The sequence below is a fragment of the Lagopus muta genome, chromosome 10 (assembly GCF_023343835.1).
Source record: "Lagopus muta isolate bLagMut1 chromosome 10, bLagMut1 primary, whole genome shotgun sequence".
NCBI lineage: Eukaryota > Metazoa > Chordata > Aves > Galliformes > Phasianidae > Lagopus > Lagopus muta.
This window is the reverse complement of record NC_064442.1, coordinates 12,029,810-12,053,546: the sequence shown is the minus strand read 5'-3', so window position 1 is coordinate 12,053,546 and position 23,737 is coordinate 12,029,810. Positions and strand designations below refer to the sequence as shown.

At 35.4% G+C, this 23,737-nt stretch overlaps 1 protein-coding gene across 6 annotated transcripts in view; it reads left to right on the top strand.

Annotated features, from left to right (window-relative positions):
- WDR72 (WD repeat domain 72) overlaps positions 1-23,737 on the top strand; it is a 106,603-nt gene that overhangs the window by 32,439 nt on the left and 50,427 nt on the right. For all 6 annotated transcript variants that reach the window (XR_007379198.1, XM_048956874.1, XM_048956872.1 and 3 more), the window contains exons 14-15: positions 6,270-6,472; positions 21,157-21,977. Coding sequence is in view for 5 of the 6 variants with exons in the window: in XM_048956874.1 (XP_048812831.1) it covers positions 6,270-6,472; positions 21,157-21,977 (1,024 nt within the window). In the remaining variant the exon portion in view is untranslated. The remainder of the gene's footprint in view (positions 1-6,269; positions 6,473-21,156; positions 21,978-23,737) is intronic.

The window sequence follows — 23,737 nt, the reverse complement described above, 5'->3', positions numbered from 1 at the left end:
TGAGAGGGTGGCCTTCTTTTTCTTGCTCCGTTTCACATGGCAAAGTAGAAATAGAGTAACTGCCTGTGTATCTCCTGTTCATTTCCTCCGTTCAATCCATCTCAGTTCATTTACCGTGTTTCAGCAATTCCTGTTATAGGGTATTTTCCTTTGCTGTTTACGATAACTTAAGCGGAGTCAAGAAACAAATGTGAGTTTTAATGGCTCTTCTATCAGAGTATTTTTTCTGCAGCAGAATACTTGAGACAACTATTATTTTGAATAACTGCTCTTTTTTTTTCCCCTATTATATAAGCCTATGCTATATATATAATATTCCAGAGGCTTTCTTTGCATTGTTCTCAATTACTATCTTTGATTAAAAGACATTCTGACAAGTTTGTTAATGCAGGTCTGAAAATGTCAGCGATGTTCAGCAGTTGGGCTGTGTGATGTAAATCCTCAAAATGAAAAAAAATCACAGCAGTGTCTGCCAAGTCTGTTTTCCTCTATTACTCTACGTGATCCTCCAGAACACTCAGTGCTGAAGTTCTAGAAAAATATCCTTTTACATATAAGTAGATTTGAGGAGGCTGGATTTTATTTGATCCATCCCATCCATGAAGACTACCCTGAAAGTGATGCCTGCTATGTTATTATATGGAAGATTACCCACAACGTCAGAGGCGGATTCTGGTGGGATGGCAGTAGAGATTGAACCTTTCTGTCAGTATGCTGTTACATTTTGTTGCTGTGCGATAGATGGCAGCAGAGGGACAGTTTAACAAAATGACATCTGCTTCAGAGGCACTTCCACATCAAAGATGTGAGATTGCCATTTTTTTCTGCGTGGAGGAATTCACACATTGACATTCGTTGAGTCTTGCTTAATGAAGATGGAGACCAAGCAGTGCTATCTGCACACTGAGGCAGGGGTGGTGCATGTCGGCAGTGAAAACAGCAACATAAAAGACAAGCCATGTTCTGGAAGCTATGTAGATTTTTGAGTGCAGCATGCAGGTTCTTGTTCTTAGCAGGCAAAAAAAACCAAAAACAACCCATAGCTAATAGTGGTGTCTGTAGAAAGCAGTGTTTTGTAGCTGAGAATGTGCTCTATCCAGCAGTGTTACTATGCTATTTGCATCTGCTGTAGTTTCCATGGAAATAAATAGGAGGTATTACTTTTGGAACAATCTACATATATTTTTTTTAGACCGTATTTATTAGGCTTGATATTGGTTGGAATGTATATTTTTACTTCTGAAGAGTTTGTTCCATCTGATTTATGCTATGTGATATTAGCAATAGAACTAGCAATTGAGATTTTTTCCCACCCTCCCAAGTGAAGTGCTGGAATGGTCTTGAAGGAGAGTAGTAGACTTGTTTAAAATAAATAGAAATCTTGTGAGGAATGCAATATTTGTTTTTCTGATTCTACCAGATAGAATAGAAAATATGTGGTTGGAAGTTTTTAAGATGATAAAGGATGGAAAGTGTCATTGATTCTGTGAAAGGAGTATCTTGACAGAAAATAAAACACTGAGAAACAGCTAATACTTGGCAGGTGATACTTGGTCCGAAATGTGAGATGTTCTTTGTTTTGGACACTAGTAAATTTAAAGAAAAAGGTTCATTCTTGACTACGTGTTCTTTTAGAATAAAATCAATTCTAAAACCATTTCTCATGCACACAGATTACTTATGCTATGAGACTCAGTTGAGTCACTAGGTCACAGTAGCACTGCAATACTGAGAATGTCTTTTCAATACTTGAGCTGTGACAGTGAACAGAAAGCAGTGGAGCCTGATGATATGGCAGGTCATGTGATGCCAGTGAAAGCCTCGTCTTGCAGCAGCATAATATGCATGACCTGCCCAGCAAAAATGCATTATTCAGTAAGAGCAGAATCCAGAGAACTGCACAGATAGCACTAACACCCAGAGACCCAATTTGTACTACTTGGTCCAGAAGAAGAATAAGATGTTGTAATAGTCTCTAGCTAGTCACATCTAGTGGTCCAAAGCTGCCCAGGAGGATGAAATACTCCACTCTTGTCTGTTCAGGAGACTTGGTTGCCATGGTCACAGTCTGAGAGAGACTTTTCCTGTATTTTGTGTGTGCATTATGGGGTCACAGCAGTAGTGATGCTGCTATGCAGAAAACACTATCTTTTCTCATTCATCCATTGTCATTTTATACTTCCCAATATAAAATTTCTAGGTTTTCTTTATTTAAAATACAAGCTTGGGACTTGTGTCACTTACACTCTTTCCTACCACCTTGCTCTTCAACTTCCTTTTCCTTCATATCTGGAGAACATTTATCTAAAGACTGTATCTAGAATAAACCACTTAGCTACTGTATTCCTTTGACTGTGTGTGGTGTGGTATATTCAGGTTCACCAGCAGCTAGCAAAAGCCTTTTTTGCGTATTTGAAGCTCTAAGGCATGATTTTACATATTATTTATTAAATTTAATACCAGGCCCTGAAAATTCTTTTTATTTACTGAGGATTTATTTATCACAATCTAAACCTTACAGATTTATTGTTATTTCAAAGTATTTAATATTTAGTGAATTGCACAGATAAAAGCAATATAGAAAACGCAGGAAGATGTGAGACTTCTAGAAGCAGATAGCAGAGAAAGCCAAGCTCTCTACACTTGAGAGAACTATTTTTATGTTGGGTTTGGTTGTCTTGTGGTCTGAACATTGCAGGAAGTTGTTTGCATGCTTACAGAGGCCAAAATAATATTAAATGAATAACTGTATTATTTCTAAATACGCTAATACTTTCAAGCATATTTACTCATGCAAGTCTAGTACAGATTCCATAATCCTTCCTTGATCCTGTGTGTATTTATGTATGTAGGTTTTGCTCCTGAAATATTTAAATATTATAATGTTGGAAGCTTTGCAACTGGTAGGGTTTTTTGTGTGTGTTTTTTTTGAAGTACTCATAGGCGGTCTGACTTCAAAGACCTTAGAAATGTTGCTTTCCTTACAGTTAATATTCGCTTTTGTAACAACCTCTGTCTCTGGCTGCAAATCCTGAGGCAGTTGAATAAAATGAGATATTAAAAGGAATCAAACCTCATCTTTTTTTTTTTTTTTTTTTTTTTTTTTTCCCTCTGTGACATTACAGAATAATCTATGGCACTCAGCTGAGTTGTAGTGGACAAAGAGTCAGTTGCATTGCTTTTTTCTGCCCTGAGTATAGAGGCTCTTGGTCACATAAATAACTGAAGTGATGCTACAGTTAACAGAGATGGGTGAGTTTCAGAGAAATAATTTGTGATAAAGAAGTTTTATACACACAAACGTGTGGTATGAGATCCCTCAATCCCAGTCCAATATTTTTTAGCAGGTGTTACTGTTAGAACTTCAGTGTTACATGGTTGTTTTTTTTTGAGTAGCAGTGAAAAGGGAAATTCATGTTGTATTACTTGAGGCTACAAAGAATTCAAACTTAAGAGAAAAAACATTTCAGGATATAGTAGATATTCAATACTTTTATATCTTTCCCATGTTTTATTTCATTTATTTATAGGAAATGAGTAATTACAGTTTAATTCCTATAGGAAATACATGGTATATAAGAGCTTGTTTAAAACATTAGGGCTATTCCAAAAGTAATGCCTCCTATTTTATTATGTTGGCCCACGACATCAGTGGCAGGTGATGGTGGTATGGCAGTAGAGGTTGAACCTTTGCACTGGTATGCTGTTACGTTTTGTTGGCATGTGACAGATGGCAGCAGAGAGGCAATCTGACTAAATGGTGCCTGATACAGAAGTGCAGGTGAAGCAAAGGGGTGAAACTGAATTCCTTCATATAGTAAAATAGCACCCACTGACATTCATCAAAGTTTGCTGAATGTTTCTGGAGATCAACTTGTGGATGTGAGCGTGGTGAGGTGATGGGTGGTGCATTTCAGCAGTGGTGACAATAACATGAAAGTCAAACAATGTTCTGGATGGCCATGCAGATATTTTTGAGCATGGCATGCTGGCTCTGTGCAGTAATCACTGGTAAAAATGCATAGATAACAGTGGTGACTGTTGAGAAATGTTTTGTGACTGATGTGTTCTGTCAAACAGTGTTATTGTGGTTTTTGTATCTTTTGTAGTTTCCATTTATTTACATGGAAGCTACAGAAGATACAAAAACCACACTATTTTTGAAGTGATTTAAAACTATTCAAGATTAGTTTGATACTTAATATTAAAGCTGTATTTATTGAACTGGTAACTAACATACGTGCTTCCTTGTGTCATGAATAACTGTTTCAATTGTTTATAGTTAAATGTTCTGCAATCTTCAGACTGATGTTTTGCTTCTAGAGCGTTATGAAAAATACGTGGGGAATCTTTCAGCAAGGCCATATCTAGGGCTAGGGTTGGACTGAGAAGGCATTATGGAGTGCTAGGTTAGAAGAAACATTAAAGATCTGGTTCCAACCCCCTTGCCATGGGCAGAGTTGTCACCCAGTAGATCAGGCTGCCCAGGCTCTGAATCCAATTTGGCTCTGAATGCTTCCGAGGATGGGGCATCTACAGTCCTCTGAAGAGCCTCTGCCAATGCCCAATCACCTTTGAGTAAAGAATTTCTGCCCAACATCTAACAAATCTCTCCTCTTTTAGTTGAAAGCTGTTTCCTCTTGTCCTATTTTTGTTAGACCATGTAGAAAACCAGTTCTCCTCATGTTTATGAGCTTTCCTCATGTACTGGAAAGCTGAAGTCTAAGCTGAAGAAGCCCAGCTCTCTCTACCTTTCTTCAAAAGGGAGATGCTTCAACCCTCTGATCATCTCTTTGGCTCTCTAGATCTACTTCAACAGTTCCACATCCTTCTTGTTATGAAGGCTGCAGACCTGGACACAGAGGCCTCAAGAGGGCAGAGCACAGGGAAACAGTCCCCTTCCTTCCCTGCTGCCACCCCTGCTTTGACACAGCCAGGACACTGTTGGCTTTCAGACTGCAAGTGCACACTGCTGCCTCATGCTGAGTTTTACCTCTGAGAGGGCACTGAAATCTTCCTCCACAGGGCTGCTCTCAATGGACTCTTATCCCAGTCTGTCCACATATCTGAGACTGCTCTGATCTATGTGCAACACCTTGCGCTTGGCCTCGTTGAACCTCATTACATTCTTGGGAGCCCACTGTACAATGTGTAAAGAAGAAGAAAGAAAACTCTAATTGGGCATGTAACCTAAAGCAGAGGGAATCAGGGCAAATCTGTGTGGCTTTCAGGCTACCTGACTGACCCATGAACAGTCCAGGACCGTGGAAGAGATGTTCTGCTGTCTTCAAACAAAATTAAACAATCTTGCTCTATTTAGTAATGTCAGCCTCCTGCCCCATGGCTGGCTTGATAGCATTTAATTCCCTTGCACTAACCTAGGAAATCATATGAAGTGTGGAAAAATACAGCAAGAAGGAAGTAAAGAGAATTAAATCACCTGTCAGAAGTTAATTGGTTTTAGGCCCTATGATTTTTTTCTTTTTCATTGGCTGCAATAAAAGAAGTCTAAAATAAGGAGCTGTCATTCAGCATATGCTACCTTTTTTCTGATTCACTCACTGGGAGGAATAGGGAAAGTATGGTAAGAATGAAAAGTAAAACTGAGGAAATATCTGGAGAAGAACAGAGACAAATTCTTCTAATTAGAGAAGTAGCACTTAAGTCTATTTATAATATGGATATGATGCTTAAAGGAATCAGATTCTTTATATCCACACAAGTGAAGAAACAATCCTTTAAAACTTGTATTTGTATTCTGGGCTTTTAATCTAGTTGTGCTGCATTTGTGTTTTTACTGTTTAAAATGTTTCAGAGGGAAAAAATTGAGCTTTCCCTTGCTGTTTGTAATTTAGAACGCTAGAGGACAGCACTAAAATATTACATAAGTGTTACTGTTTGCACTGTTAATTATGTACATAGCAAAGGCTTGAGGGAAGAAGACAAATGACAGTTTTGAGCAAGTCGTATTCTAAAATTCCTTTTCTCCTTTTGACAAGTGCATCTAGCTTCTTACATTATACAGAATATCCTGTTTCCTGAAGTTTAAGATATTTGCTGCAGTAACATCTAAAGAAGTTTTTAGTTTTTTTTAAATGTATTAATACAGTGAAATAGAACCTACTTTTCTAAGATCTAGAGAGTAAGGATTTGGTTGGCTGATCTGTAAGTGCAGTTTCATGACTTGCATACTCCTGTGAAATATACTGATATAAATTGCTTTGTGAAAGACTGTAGTTCTTAAAAAATTACAACTTGTGTTTCTCTAGGCACTCTGGAACGGCATGAAACAGGTGAAGTAGCAAAAGCAATCCTTTCTTCCATTGAAGAGTCAGAATACTTAGTGGCGGATTCTCTGCATCCTGTATCTCAGGAGTCTAGAAGAAATAAAAATGTTCAATACAAATCCTCCAGCTCTTATAAGCGTGGTGTGATCTACAATCTTACTCAGACAGAAAAATCTTCAGATAAGGTAAGAATGAAAATTAATGTGTGAGGAAATAATTGTGATCCAAGTTCTTTAACTTTTCACCTTCCCTGTGTAGTCCTGCATTTGTGTTGTGTAGACTTGATTTTAAGTTTGTAAAGCCTTGCTCCTATTTGTTTAGTACTATTACGTAGAACAAATTGCTGAGCACAGTTTGAGCATATCTCCTTACAAACCTAAATTAAGACTGCATCTATGAGTCATACCCTCAGAGCTATTGCATGTGCCAGTTCAGGTGGATGAGTCTTGGGAAAAGTCTCATATGTCTTTTCTGCTCTTCTACAGAGGCTGATTTCTTCTGTTATCCAATGGTAGCTTTTACTTGGTGTTTGTTTTGTTAACTACGGAGAACAGAGTGAAAGTGCCTTTCATTGATGTTGGTGCAATTAACTTGGCACTTTATTGCTTAAAAAAAAAAAGAAAGTTCATTGTGTGAGATATTGGGCCACAAATGTGTATATCAGTCTTCAGGAGTGATCTGGCCAGGAAAAATACCTAGCTTTCTCTCACAATTTTTCACTGATATCATTAAACTAAATAATTGCTACAGATAGAAAAGTTACACTATTGTGTTTTGTTGTTGTTTTTAAGCAATAGATGGAAACACCTTACTGTAGCTACTACTAATGTACCATTAAATCCGAGAAAACTAATAAGAGATACTAGAAAATGAGAAATAAAGTTGAAAGTGCAATAGTAATTTTTTATTTATTGCTTAAATATGTATATTTTTAATTGTTATTGTAGATATTTTAAAAGGCTGTGTTTGCTCAATGTAAAACCAGATTTTAATACAACCTTGGTTTTGTTGCAATCTCAAATATGATATGTATAACCCTTATTCAGACTGAAAGACGAAGGTTGGTACTGTTTCTGACACTTAGTTTGTATACCAGGAATTAAGTATATTTAACTGAACTCTTGATACAAAAGAATCTTAAGAATGGGACTTCAACTTTGCTTGTTCAAATGTAGTCCTTCTTAGTTACTAGTTTTTCAGGATGGCTTTTCCCTGCAGTAAAATAGATGAAGCCATTGAATGTAGATCAAAACTACCTTCTCATAAACATGGGAAGATGAGAAATGCTTTATTTTGACTCATATGTGGAAACAGCTTTCTGAATGGTTTCTGGCTTTTTCCTTCTTTAAATGGCGTTAAACAAAATACTAGATTTTCCAAAAATCAGTTTGATAAGGGATGGCTTAATCCAAGTCCTTATTGTAAACTTTCTCTTCTAGTCTTTTTCCTAATTGTCCTTACAATTTAAATATGCCTTTGAGTTTATAATTGTTCAACTCTTTATATTTCTCTTTGACCTTTTACTAATCTTAGTCTGATTTCTAAAGTTCTTTTTGATCCCATTTTCTGAAAAGTCTTATTAAAGCATAATCCTGCTGAGCATGTTGTGGGGCAGATGGTGTGCTAGTTGGCCATTGACACAGAATCTGATCTCACTGTTACTTTAGTTAAAGGAATAATTTCTTCTAGCTTTTTCAAAGAGAAATAACAAAGTTATAATAGATGACTTTGGAGCAGTGTTTTGGCTGTACATATTATATTTCAATTTTCAAATTGCATGAGTTTAACAAAGTGTTTAAGAAAAAGAATGTGCTGTTCATGGAATCTGGGAAAGTAGTTTTTGGCAAATTGTGAAGTGAGGAGTTTAATGTACTTTGTGGATTACCATGATTTTAAATTTGAAGTAATGTCACAAGAGGTGACAGAGTTGTAATAATTTATAGCACTCTTCTTGATCAGGCATGTGTCTTGACTGCTCTGAATTTGCAATGAAATATTCTATTTTCATCTTTCAACTTTGTTCATTAGTTATCTTGCCCTAATGAAAACTCCTTAGAAAATATTATTGATGGCTCTTAAACTTCCCTATGATTGACAACATACTTTTTTTTTTCTTTCACCTTCTCTTTTTTGTCCTTACAGTCATGTTAGTCTAATTCCCTAACAAAGAAATGTCTGTACTTGGAGAAACAGCATTCATCAAACTCTGCCACTATTTGCATCCAGCATTTCATCTCACCTCCAACCCCGTTAGACCAGATTCTGTAGATTAGTGTGGGAGTTGCTGGTGGCCAAATGTACAGGAGGTAGCCAACTTGAGCATAACAATTAAGTGAACAATGGAAGTCTGCATAATGTTATTCTAGAAACCTGGTATGGGCTGCACAAAGGGACCATGTGGCTTCTTATAGTTGAAGCTGTTTTGTTATGAAGTCCAAATCAAGGGCTTCTTAAGAAAAATACATTTTTTTATAGTTCTTGATCTGGAAACTTTTTTCAGTTTTTTTCCAAGTGTTTGTATTGACTTTTTTGAATCACAGCATTTTAACATCTTTAAATATATTCTTGAAATCTGATTTCATGAAGCTAGTGGAAGTTCCGTGGATATAAGTGAGTTCAATGCCTTCATGCCATATTGTGTACAATGTCCTCTCAGATTAAACTATCATGAAAATCTGAGATGCTTTAATATGCATGTATACAATCAATATTTCATTATCCATTTGCTTCTCTGACAAATTGTATAATAGGAAGTTAACATGCTAAATTGATAATAACACTCCAATTTTACCAAAAACAAACAAATTCCACTTCAGTCTGCATAAAAATTCAGTTTCAATGACTTATGTAACAGAAAATGTTAGGATTCCATCTATTCTGTCAGGTCAGCATTATGTTTGTAAGAAATACTTACTTTGTACAGTGATCCACATGAACTTCATAGGCAAGATTAATATTTATTGCATTTTTTTTATCATTAATAATATATTTGAGACAAAAAATCCATCTGCAAGACAATGGTCTCTTTCTTCCATCCTAAGAAAAATATCCTCACATAGCAGACCAGCTTCAAAGGCTTTATTTCAAAACATTTGTCATCATGTGAATCACAGATACAAAGGCAGAATGCTTTGATTTCATGGTGTTTTGACCATTTTAATTCTCTTATTGTGGTGCACGTGCCAGTGGGAGTACCAATAACAGATGAGTGTGACAAATGCAGTTAAGGCAAGATCCATATTAGTATTGTCAAATACCCTAGGTATATTTAAACAGATTTTAATTATATTCAATGTCAGAAGACCCAAAATATATAGTTTAATAGTTCTTCAAGAAAGCTGTACTTAGTATGTGAATGTAAAAATCTCTCATAAAAATGAAACTTTTATATTGGCCTTAGTCATTGACATAGGGTATTCATCAAGTCAGCAATTTGTGCGGCAAAGTGCCATTTGAATAGCGTATTGTTAGACTACTTATGGTCCACTTGACAAGGGTTCTTGCTGTAAATAGTGCAATTTGACTCCAGCTGTTAAAGAGTGGCTTTGACAGCAGCCAAATAGAATGGAGATGCTTTACTGCACCGCAGAAAAATCAATATTGGGTTCTTGTTCATAGTAACCTGTTTTTTCTTTTTTTGCAGATTTATAGAAGACTATCTAGAATTCATTTTTGGGAGTTGAAATATTATTTTAAGATTCTGTTGTGATTTCAAATTAACATTAGTGATAAATAATGAGTAAAAAAAAAAAAAAGAGAGAAAATATTTTGAGGATTTATGCATGCAATGCAGTAGCAGTGTTATTTTAACTCCAGCTTATGTGGATAGATATTAGGATGTTGATGCATAAGTTATATAACTAATGACAAAGAGAGTCTTTCCTTCTTGATATTACTTTTAATGGTCCTGCCATATCCCTATCATTTTTCGGTTGTTTTTCTTCGTTGTTATTGTTGCTTTGCTGGTTTTTTAAAGGATTTCTTTTTTGTTCCTTCTGTAACAACCCCCACAGATGTTGACAATCTGTAGTGCCATTGTAGATTTTCCTGAAGCATAGTCTTGCTGGTGCTGAACAGTTTTCCAGTAGTATTCAATGACATAAGGTTGCTATGATACCTGGCCAGTAGCAATAGGTATTGAATCTTCTGGTCTTAATTACAATAGACTACATGCTAGATTGTGTGCTTGTGGTGTTTGTATGGAACTAGCTGTTATTATACCTTTAAATCAGTTATTCGTGAAAATGAAACTGAGTATTTAAAAACAAAAATTTTTTTTTAAATGCCTTGCTTTATGTGAAACAATTAAATCTTCACATAAAAATTGAATGGAATCCGTTTTCCTGATGTTCCACAAACGTTTCACGTTAGAAAATTTTCCAGCTGCTAGTTGGAGTAATTTGGATATAAATCTGTTATCAGATTGCTATTTTTAGTGCATGGTTAAATAATGTAATTAGAGCTTCCTTTATGTGGAGATATAGGAAGAAGAGAGGCTTCTACAATTTGAGCGATCACTGCTAAGTCAAATTCCATTGAAATCCTTGATCTGCTGAATTATACTACTGAAGAGCTAGATTAGAAAAAATAATTTTAAGATCATTTTCATAGCTATGTGAGATGAGAAAGATAATGAAGGGGAAGAAATACATTTTTATAGGAAAATTTATGGAAATACTTACTGCTTGATATATTTCACTTGACATTTCCTTAAAGTACGAATCTTTGAGCACATAGCCATTAGAGAATGGTGCAGAAAGTTAAAATTTCAACACAAGATTCATAAGAAGTCATTGGGCTTATGCAACTGTTAAAAGAAAATGTAACTGGAGTGAAGTACCAGTTACTATAACAGTACTAAAGCACATTTTAAATTCGTTATGTTGACATACCTAATATTTGTTCTGCAGAGCTTCCCATTCACGTATGTGATAGCATATATATTGTTTGAAACAAAATATGTGTAAGCAGGATGCCTATGAAACAAAAGTATTTCCTCAGTAGGAAGTTAGTATTTTTATAGAATTACTTAAATCAATGTGCAATAGAATGTGCAGAAATGATAAATAATAAACTACTTTATGTTGCCTAGAATAAGCAAGACATAAGTGAACTGGAACAACAGCAGTCGTTTGTTTTAGTAAGTTATTAAGTGCAATTTAATTATTGGGAAACTGGAAAAATCACAAGGTAAATTTTACCAGTGTGAAGTCTGATAGAATAATGGAAGTGAGATATAAACATAAATACAAAATATTACTTTTCAAATATGAAATCAGATACTGTAAACTGTGGAACCTTAGGTGTGTATTCCATTTATTTCAGTTTGATATCTAGAGTAGCATAAGAGATACAGATTTTTGATCACTTTAATTTAAACTATTAACACCAAGTGGGAGAATGTCAGTAACAGGAAAAGGGTAATTTTTTGTTCTTCTGTCAGGTTATCTCTTTTCCTTATATATAGATTTGTGTTCAGAAGCTATTTATATATATGTATATGTGTGTGTGTATATGATAGTAAGTTATTTAAATGCAATAGTAAAATGAGCAAAGAAACAAAGGTCTATATATGGATTTCCCGTGATGCAGATGCAAAGCATTTCAGCACCATGTTTCCTGTGAAACATGCAATGAGACCAATGTGACAACATAAGTACAATGAAGGAATCACTTCAGAATTATTAGATCAAATAGGTGACAGTCAAAGGGCATCACGATCCTGAGAGAGTGATAGCTTGGACCACGTGCCAGCATTGCTGAAAGTTACTGCAGTTTGATGAACCCCTCTACCAAGTTATGAATTCGTTGATTTTGGTGTTTTCTCCACTCATTGCCACAAATCAGAATAAAAGGAAAAGCTACCTTTGTGATATTGTAGCATATTTTGTTTGTACAAATACAGATAGCAAGCAACACAGGCAGGCCTTTGCTGAGGTGTACTCCTTTGTCTATTAAAAACAGTGGTAACTTTTTTAGAAATATATTGAGAGTTTAAATGTAATGATGGAACTAGGCCTTGCAAAATGACTTCTGAAACCAACACCAAATTTTACTCAGCAAGAAAAGATTCACTGTCTTCCAGTTTCCTTCTGATAACTAGTTCATTTCTGTTAATTGTTAGAGAATTAAGTACTAAATTGTGGTTCAATTTTGAAACAACAGAGACAACAAAGCAGCAACACCTGTGCATACATTTCCGTTTTTCTATTGTTTTTCTACATTTTAATCCTCAAACCTAAATTTGTTTGGATGGCCAGGTTCTGTTCTTTCAATAGTTCTGAGAAAGATGAATCAACAAACCAGGTATGTCTCAATATGTATTTTTCAATATTGTCCTCTTGGAAACCTCTGCAATAGTACTGCCTTCAGTAAGATTCCATGTTACATGTTACAGCTTTCCTTCCTAAGTGCAGAGTAATGCTGAGGAAGTTTTCACTGCCACCCATCTCTGAAATCTATGTTTCTAGAGTTGCATCATTTTTTGTTAGAAAATTTACTTCTACATTGGTATGTTAAGATGCTGACATAATTTATGTACTGAATGTGCAAATACTAATGTCTTCCTTTAAAAAAAGAATCTCATACTTTCCTACCATCTAAAATTTTCATGGCTCACAGACTGTCAGTGTAGAAGGTGGGTCTGATTTTGAAGTGGAAGGGTCCTCAGTTCATTTTGACATTCTTTCTACAATAAAAATCTGAGAGGCTTTGTTAAAGGTACTAAAAGGGTAAATGATATTGAAAATTATGTATGTCCTTCTCAAGAGGATCCTGTTTGACCGATATAGTAATGCCTCTGGTTTGTGTGATCCTCTGTGCATAAAGACAGCATTGCTTTGGAGTAGGTAGTTCCAGCCTGTCTGTGCCAGCTTTAGGAGACCATAGAAAATTCTAGTGATAAACTGTTTGTATTCCCTAAATTGAAGGGATCCTTAAGCAGGGTAGGCATGGGAGTGTGTATGTATCTGTAGGAGTTCTGTTGGGATAGAGGGTGCTTCTTGCCTGTTAATATGGAGGTGAAAGAGCAACTGATGATTTTCATCCTTCAGCCCTGGGCAGGCTTTTAGCAATGGTGTATGTTTTAGCCATTTTAGTTGCACACCTATAATTTGCAGCATTTTTGACCAAAAGCATCTTTGCCCATATCCTGGATTTCTCATCAATTTCAACAAAGCTAAGGAAAAAAAAGCTGCATATTTAAAGAGTTCATCATTAGTGAGACTGCTTTGAATTGTTGATTGAATTCAGATTGTGCTTGAAAAAAGAACGAAAAATGTTTTAAGGCAGTATTTGTATAAAACATAAATGACACTCTAGCAGAACATGCAGGTCAGAACTTTACTTCCTAAGTGATTATTTTCCTGAAAACAAAAGCAGTGTAAAAAAACAAACAAACAAACAAAAACCCCTCAATTTCATTTAGTCTAATGATTTTTCCACAATGAATCCAGTTGAGAGAGCATTACCTTTGTTACTTAAGACTATGAACTTATCAATGCAGATTTCTGATGCAATTTAGCTGAAAAGATTATTCAATGTCATTAATGAACAACATTTATATATAATTTATACTTATTACCAGTTTTTCAGACATCACAATGAACTTTGCTTTCTCTTTAAGTGTTGTGTGACTTAAATTTTGTGTACTGATTTAGAGAGCTGTTTGAATACTTAAGATCAGGGAAATTTGAAATTAAACTCCAAGCTCTATTTGAGTGCTCTATAACATCTGTTTTAGTATTTCTCCACTGTATGATCTGTTGGAACATTTGGTATATATTAGTCACAGAAAAATGCTGGATTAAATTTTCATTAATGAACCATTAAGCTTTATATATTTAGTAGTAACTTCATGATAACTATCTGTGAAGGCTGTATCAAGCCTTTAGTTTTATATGTTGAAGCTACAAATATTTTGTAGTTGATAGGTGTTGTATTCATAGTATGAATTTAAGAAACGCTATTTGTAATCTGAGATTTTTTTGTGAAACTTGCTTGCAATATTTTATGTTCATAAACTAGTTTGAAGCCCCAAACACAATTTCATTTATCTTTACATTCTAAGCTTTATAGAATCTGCAAAAGTGTCCATCTGTTCAGCTGAGATTGCTTCAAATAGTGAGTGGTCAGAGAGACTTAGATGATAAAGGTCAAAGGAGCCTCTTGACCCTGTGATACTTGCTAAAGCAATTGGAGCATAGGGACTGATATACAGTTAGATATAGCTTGCTAACGCAATCTCCACTTTAATTGGTAATGATAGCAGGAATACACAGTAAAGTCATTGCTGAAAGAAAACAAAAAGTATCCAATATAGTAATTTATTACCAGTCAGTGGGTTTCACGCATAGGTTGTTTTACCCCTGCAGTGGTCAGAGAAAGCAAAAAGGTACTCTAACACTTAACTGAAAATGGATGCCCTGCTGCTATCAGAGATGCATGGTGGTCAAATGATTGCCTGTGCCATTAGCTTGGTAATGTTTTCTCTATTGTAAACTCAGCTCCCCATGTTCTTCCTGTGCATCAGCTGCAGATTGAAGGCTTTCTCGTTTGTCTTCTATTTGTGCTGCCAATCATCAAGCTGCTGTCCACCAAGCACATCTCAAGGAGGCAATTTTTTTTTTACTACTATCGACTACCATCTCCAGCAGCCCAGGGCTCAGAGGATTTAGAAATGAATTTAATGCTTTAATTTGCACTGTGCCAACCATTTTGTGCATTTTTAGAATGTACTTTTCTTTGAGACAATTCCATGAGAATTCCACATTTCCTATTTTGTAAAACTGTCAAAGATTGTGCCTGCAAACCTGTCCCTGGAACATAGTTGTTTCTCTTATATATACTACCTAGTTTGCTCTGAAAGTTAGACTTCCTATTTATTTTTGTGAAAACTGCAACAGTTACAAAGAGAACAATAATACTATTTTGAAGAACCAATTCTAGAACTATTTTTTCAACTGTTAACCATGCATTTTTACTAGTGATGAGCAAGAGCATGCATGCTGCACTCATAAAAATCTGTGCCAGTGGAGGTGACTCACTGTCACCACTGTTGAAATGCACCACCCATCACCTCACTGTGCTCACATTCAATGGTTGGTCTTCAGAAATGTTAAGAAACATTAATGAATGCCCATGGGTGCCTTTTTTCCACATGGAGGAAAAATGTTTTGCTTTATCTATGCTTTCATGTCAGGTGCCATTTTGTCAGACTGCCTCTCTGCTGCCATCTGTCACGTGACAATAACATGTAATGGAATATTGGTGGGGAGGTTCAACCTGTACTGCCATGTCACCAACATCCACCTCTGATGTTGTTGGCCAACTTAATAAAATAGGAGGCGTTACTTTCAGAGCATCCCTTGTATATGTAATTCATCTCATTTAAAAGATCAAAGAGAAAAGGACTTATGAAGATGAAGCCATTTATTAAGCTATTCCATATTCTGTTTTTAAAATGACAAAAACAACAAATGACATCACAAAGGCAGTAACATTTGTTTCTTCCTGCTATCGGAGACTAAACATCATGGAGAACAGAGTAGAGCGATCCTTTCAGAACAAGTGGATTTTTAAGATCCCTATGAGTAATAATCTTGCTTCAGTCAAAATATTTCTTCCAGATACATGAACCAAAAATGTAAAAGAGGGGGTAGGAGGAATGGATGGTTTCTTATAATCGGCTGTATGACATTTCCATGCTTTTCTTATGAGCCTGGAGAGAGACCAGTGCTGGGTCATGATTCTGAGAAAAATTAGTTCTGAACTTCTGTTGACATGCTGTTGACTGTCATGATCAAGAGACAGGAAATTCTTAGCCTCCAATAAATTTTGGTTGGCAAATTCTGTTGCCTCATCTTTCCTCACTGTAGTGTTCATTCTATTGAAATGAGCGTAATGATAGTTTTGTCTCACACTCTGGTACTATTTCAGAAATACAGTCTGTCTGTAATGACTGTATTAGTTTTAATGATTTAGTTGTTTTTTTTTTGCTTAAAAACGTGTGGAATGGTGAAATATATGAACTTTTGTTTACAGATTGTCTTCCTTGAATACACATAAATAGGATGATGGTATTTGATTAATTAGCAATTTCTTTTCAGTACTTATATTTAATAAGGGATTGTTTATTCTTTAAAGTGGAATTCTCGTTCCTTTGATGCAGATATTATCATGGACTTTAAATGCTCTGTTTTGTTGGGTCAGTGTTAGTAGTCTATTAAGAGTGTATATGTGAAAATAGCAACATTTAAATCTGCTAAGAAAAAATAAACCAACAAAACCAAACCAAAATCATCAGGATTCTTAGAAATTATACCTTGCTCCTCCAAAATCAGAAGCAGTGCTTATTTTAATGAATCTTTCTTTTGACAGTACTTTGAAAAATCACTACCACCTGCACCCAAAATCTAACTAAATTCTGTTCTTGTGCAATGGGGGATGGAGAAGAAGTAGCGTAGGAAGGAAGGGAAGGATATTTCTCATCAGGCTAACTCACGTTTACATTATTGATTCACTTTGAAGGCACTGGGAAATTTCAGGCCTGTTTGTTAGCTGTATGTTATGTTTGATATAAAAATATGTACAGTGGATAAAGAAGACCAAAAGGATATAAGAATTGCATTTAATACTTTCAGGCATACTTTTGTGTAGAAGTTGATACCACTCACACTTTGAGAACTATTTCTTTCAGTGGTATTAAAGTGACCCCTAAGTATTTTTTGAGTCTGCTTGCCAGTTTATTTCTTTTGTGTAAAATGAACGTCAGGACCATTTTTGTCAAATGTATTTTTAGCACACAACTCATAAAAAAAAAAAGTGCTTCTGGTGAAGAAAAGTGGAACGCAAAAGAAAGTACATATACACGAGGATTTGAAACAATACAGAGTCACTGCCAGCTAATGGACGTGTGTATTTTAAGTGGAATACTGTTCCTAGATTAAGGAGGATCCCAGTGGGAAAGTGCCTTTAGAGAAAAGGCAGCTAGATAAAATAAGATTTGAATTTTACTTCCTGTGGAAGTTTTGTAATGTGTATGCATTTAACTTTTTTTAAGGTAACACTGATGTATTTCATGACTATGGAGAAGGCGGCCCCCAAATCCCACAGGAAAAAAATACTGTCCTGGTGCTAAGGTGATTTGGTAAAGATTTGTAAAGGGAGAAGGAGGAGCATAAAAGAATAATCTTCCAAGAGCAGGAAGGGATTCCATGTCAAAAGAAATGAGAGATTTTTCAGTTTGTTGCAATGGCTTGTGTCCTGGCTATCATACCTTTAGCAGCAAATGAGGGATCTCTTATCTTATAGTTTCTATGCACAGAACATAACTTGCCATTTCAAAGCCTTCCTGAATCCCTGTTCTTTCTTAGATATGGAAAGCTGTGCTTCAGTCAGAAACGACGCTCAAGAGATTCATGAATGTGGTATCATTTTGGTCTGTAGCCATGCTTCTTTAAAAGCTCACAGGTGAAGGCTCAAAGGGAACACTCTCAGTGAATGCAAGCTTCTCTTAGAAGCAAAATATTCTGAATTCTAATTGCTAGCATGAATGTCATTGATGTGAAAAGCTTTGTGTTTTTGTTTTTTTTTTTTGAATGAGGGATATCTGGCCTCACTACTGAACTTTAGCATCTAATGTTGTTTTGCTGGTTTGGGTGGTGGTGGCAACACTCTTACACTGGGATTGGGAATGTTTAAAATAAGATTTTATAAGTCTTTAAAAGCTTTGTTTGATACTTTGTGACTAGGAAACATTTTAGCTGAAATGGTTGATGGTGCTTTTGGAATGATGCACGATGACACCATTTTCAGATAAAAATGAAGTACTTGCTACTTCTTAGTTTTAGATTTAAAACAATGAGTTAGCTATGTTATGACAATGAAAACACTTTTAGCTTTGTGTTTCAGTTTTTACACTTCATGAAAATGTTTATTTTTTTTTATAAATTTGTCTTTCTTGACTGGTACAGATATACTTCGGATAGATTTCTTAAACTTATTGCTAGTGATGCAGAAGGAGAGCGTATTCAGCTAACTCTTATAAACAAGTCAAGTGGAGCATCTGAATGTTCATAATTGTTTTAGAGTCACACACTTTGACAGTGATGAAAAGGACAGTAGCTAGATTTTAAAATCTAGATCAAGTTATTAAAACCATGAAAAGCTTTCTCCCTACAATAGTTTTCAGAAGACCGTTGAAAGTAATCTTCCTCATTGCTACTAATGGAAGTAGGTAAAAGAAAGCTGGTGTATTCATCACTGAGGAGTCAGAAGGTAGGCTACATCAAAAATAATTTTTTTTAATTAGCAAGGGTGAATTAGAAAAAGAGGAGATCTCTATAGTGTCCTTTGAAATTGGTGATTATCAAAATCTGTGGGTTATGCTTAGTAGTACAACAGAGAGTTGTCACTTAACTTGCAGAACCTGAAGGAAGCCTTTGTATTATTGGAGGACTTCTTAATGTAATAATCTGAAATTCATTTGGGGAATAAGGCTTGAATAGCTTGATATTTGGATATAGAATATGATCACATTAACCCAGGACTGTCTTTCAAACTTTAAATGTTTTATTTAAATTGAACAAAAATTGTCAAAAAAAAAAAAAAAAAAAAGCAAGACCTGTGTGATGACAACAGGGAGAACTCTGAGTTGGACCACATGGCTCAGAGGCAGTCCATTCTTTGTTACTGCTGCTGTTAGCCTGCTTTCTGATGCCATTATTAAACTCTTCATGTGTTTATTATAAAAATAATAATAATAATAATTGACAATAGCTATCTGTAGCCAATAAATCTAGTTTTGTAAAACACTTGTGGAAATTTAACAAATACACCATTCAGAATGTAAATAACTTAATCTACTTTTCAATAACCATCATCAGATGTTATTCCCAGCACTCTAGTTCAGTTATTTTTATGGGCTTCCTTCCATTTTCTGTCATCTTATGTTAGAGAGAATAGCTTGTCCATGTGTCCTAAATAGTGTTTTATGTTTGTAGCTTTAGATGTCCACCTGCTTTCACTGAAATGAAATGCCTATTGCAGAGAGCTAAGACAACTTGGTAGATGCTTTTAGGATCAATGTCAATAAGCTTTCGAATTGCCAATAAACATTTATTGTGACCTCACGCCCAGTAGCATCACCAGATTCCTCAACCAATTGACATTGTCAAGATATTTTCTTGTTCGAGTGGCGATTTTTCCTAAAAGCTTCTAAATGTGAATCAACAAAACATAAGTGTATAAAACAGACAGAAATGTATGAATCTTCTATTTATTTCAGAACTAGTTTGTTAATTCCAGTGTGTACTTTACCTGAGTGTTAGGAAGCAGTATAATTAAAGATGGAAAATAATCCTAATGCTTAACTACTATATTTTTTTTAATGGGAAGAGATGGTGGGGGGAAAAAAAAAAAAAGCATGAACATTATCCTATAACCCCTTGTTTATCTAAGGATCTCCATAGGGAGGCTTAATGTTTTGTATTTAGAGTGTGTTTTCATCTGTTTTTAATATCATTCACTAATTAACAGAACATCAGGTCATGTTATTACTCCAAACTAAATAGTCAAATAACTTGTTGAATAAATAGGGTCAAAAGTTTTGTTTCTGGTTTTCTTGTTTGTTTGTTTGTTTCTTGTAACAGATCAGGAACAATTAATCCTACAAAACTTGTTCGTAATGTAAAAGAAGTTATGTAAAGAGTACTCTTGAATGAAAATGGTCGACATCATTTTCAAACTAAATTTAGCTGTCAATTTTTCTTTTTTTTAACTAATATCTGATGGTTTATTTTAAGATTCAGCTCATACGCATAGCAGAAACAGCTCTTAATTTGCACTGGTAGAGTATTTCTGATTGTCACAATAGAAATTAAATGATCTAGAAAATCCTGTTTTCCTCTGACACTATTGTCTCTCTACAAAAGCTTCACTGGGCTGAAAATTTGCTCCTTTGTTATGTTTCTGCTTGTACGTGCTTGCTTATGGGAAATGGTTTTAAGCTGAGGGAGGGGAGATTTAGGCTGGTTGTCCAGGGGAAATTCTTTACCGAGAGTGGTGAGGTGCTGCAGACAGGTCATGGATGCCCCGTTCTTGGAGGTGTTCGAGGCCAGATTGGATGGGGCCCTGGGCAGCCTGGTATGGTGTTGAATGGGGAGGTTGGTGGCCCTGCATGTGGCGGAGGGGTTGGAGATTCATGGTGCTTGAGGTCCCTTCCAACCCTGTCCATTCTGTGATTCTGATTCTGTGATTGTAAAGATGAAATCCCTAGTATGAACGCAGTACTGAGAGCATAGGCTAGTGCAGGACAATAAAAGCATATGAGTTGTAAATGCTTAAAGAAAAAAGGTAAAGGAATCAAAATGAAGTTTAGACTCATGTCTGCTGCTTCCTGAAGATAGAAGTACTTCTTTAACAATAAATCAGGATTCTGATAGCCGTTTTGTCACCATCTCAGAATTTGACTTTAACACTTGGTGATTCTCTTAGCACATTCAGAAAGCTCCCCTTGGCAAAGTGAGTCACAGTTATTTCTGTGAACTAAAGTAGTTGCTTTTCTACAAAAGCATCTGAAGTGTGTCTCAAAAAAAGTATGTATTTTGATCTCTGCAATAAAAATGTATTGGAGTATTCTATATTTCAAAGTCATTAAAGAATCCTGATTACAATATTTAAAAGCATGTCACTTTGCATAAACTATTTAAAAGAAAAATCTTCTTCTGAAGTAGCAAGTGAATGAATGCAATTACGTTGAACTTAATGGGGGATGTAATGGATTTAGCCTATTCCTTGTGCAACTTTGCTGATATCTACAAAACTACAAAATACTATGGATTTGTTTGAATGCTAAATATTTTTCTTTCAGGTAACAGATAACAGCCTTATTCAACAGCCCTTTACTGTTTTACCAGTTAAGACAAAATGGAACAACGCAAACTTTCATGTTCTCTTATTTGATCTGGAAAAACTGGTGGATATTCTGCTGTCATCTCAACTCTGTGGATTGAAGTCATCAAATTCATTCCACAACTATGATGCTCTAGAAAGAGCCAAAAGTACTACTGAGAAAAGAGCGCTAACATTAAAAAGAAATAAAACTGCTGGGTTCACATTGTCAGTGGATGGACAAATAGGTACTGTTTGTGCAAACCAGGTCAATATAGATTCTAACACAATTAGGACTTTGGAAGAAAGTGGTGGCATAAAAAGACAGAAAAAAATGAAGAGTTCAAGAAAGACTAAAATGCAGCCATCAGGAAACATTGATGTGAACATCACCACAGATACAGCTAAACTGCTTTTGTCATGTCTCTTACCCTGGGGTGTAGATAAAGAAATAGATAATCTTTGTGTTGGGCAATTAGATATCTTAAGGCTGCAGAGCCCGGTTGCTTTTGGACTTGTGTCAAATGAAAGCCACCTCTCATTGATGTTGCCGGGATGGAAATGTACTGATGGTGGTGTGCTAGAAGAACACACTTCAAGCAACTTGTTTTCAAAAAGAGTGCTTGATTTATCAAACAAGTACCTTGCCGCAACCGAAGGGCACACTGGTGAGAAAGATGGAGCAGTGAATAATGTTTACGGAACAAAGGGAGCTGAAATAATTTTTTTCTTATTAAGCAGAATACTTTTAATCAACAGAGTTTTTAACATGCCTTCAGCATATACGAGTCAAATTGAAAGGTAAGAAAATCTTTTCTTCCTTAACAGCAAATTGCTTTCTTCTTCTAGAGCTTTGTTTTGTAGAATGCTCTTAAAATGAAAGGAGGTTGCAAGAAAGTTAAATATCTGTTTTTCTATTTAGCTGATGAGTAAACTTGTTTCATCTGAAGAAGAATTAGAGCTATCCAACTTCACATCCTGTCTTTCAGAGGGAATGCTTTTTCTCAGAGTTTAAAGAGAGTAATGAGGTCTCCTAAGACATATTTGGACGCATTAACACATTTGTGCTGTGTTGACTTTCACTTCCTGTAATATACTTATCCTGTCTTCATAGATAAACAAAATGTGAGCCAAAAACAATCTGTCCTAGTTATCCTATCTGAAGTAACATTCTCATGTTGTAAGAATGATCCCAAATAGCATTTGTTACTCAAAACAAATTTAATTGACTTAGTGCTTCTTTCAGCATTAAGGGGAAAAAAAATAGCATGCTCAACATTATTTGACACAGCCAAATAGAGCATACTAATCAGGCAATGGATATTGTCTGTCCACAGACTGTTGTCATTCAGAAAACCTATGTTGGTCTGTATTTAGTATTTTCGGGACAATTAACTTCAGTGTTGTTGATGCTATAGCCTAGAGGCAATAGGAAGAACAAAAAATATTGATCCTTGTGCTGCAAAGGACTGTGCATCTTCCACAAAGCTGTAGGCGTTCAAGATGCCTCAGGAGATATGCAAGATCCTACAAGACAAACATGGATTTCTCAGTTGCTCTTCTTGCTTATTACATTGCCTGCTGTTCCATACTCAATGCAAGATGTTACACAAAAAGATATTTCCAGGATTCCAGATTGGACTTCAATTTCTTTTTGTACAAACAAAATTTGTTTGCACTTTGTTGTACAATGCTCTGGCAGAGATGTATAAATATAGAAACATTTTAGATTTGAACATTTTTCCAGACATAAACTCTGTATTTGGAACATCTCTTCCATAAAATTATGAAAGCTGTATAGAAAAAAATGACCTCATGTGAATAAGAGCTCTTGAGTTTCTCCTTATGCTTTTTTTTTTTTTTTTTTAAATTGTTATTTAATATTTATGTGTATTTTTAAGCTTTGAATTTTCCTTTTGCTCTCCTTAGCAGAAATAGCATGTGCTGTAAGTCTGGGTAGAAATAACATTCCTCTTTTTGTCCTGGCTGTACTTGCACACTCATACTAAGTTTAGAGGCTTTTCCTTCTTTATTCTTTGTCTCTCACACATCTGGAAAATAACTGAGAAGAAGCTTTTTTTTTTTCCTAATATAGAAGGATAGCACTCTTTTTCAGGGAACTAGATCAGAACTAGACTACATGAGGTGAATAAACACAGACCTGAAATGCTCTAGTCACCCGGCCTTTTCCTCTGTACTGCTGATGATGAAGTATTTTTCTCATCATGGCTCTTTCTTCAGACTATTTTTTTCCTATATATTGCAAAAGCTGTTACAAAATGTTTGATATGTGGTCCGTAAGTTTCCTTTCCCTCTTTTTTTGTCCCCTAATTCTAAGCATAGCATGAATAGGACTATTTATTTAATGTGATACTGAGATTCATCATTCATTTAACTTTTTCCTCTATGATTTCTCTGAGGGAATTATCACAGTTGATGTTAATTCATTCTTGAGATCTTCCTGTGTGATATATCCTTTCATTGTTCACTTTGTATTCAAGATTGAAATGAGCTTTGTTTATGTTGAGTTGTGGTACAATAATGCACTTTGCCTAGTTAAG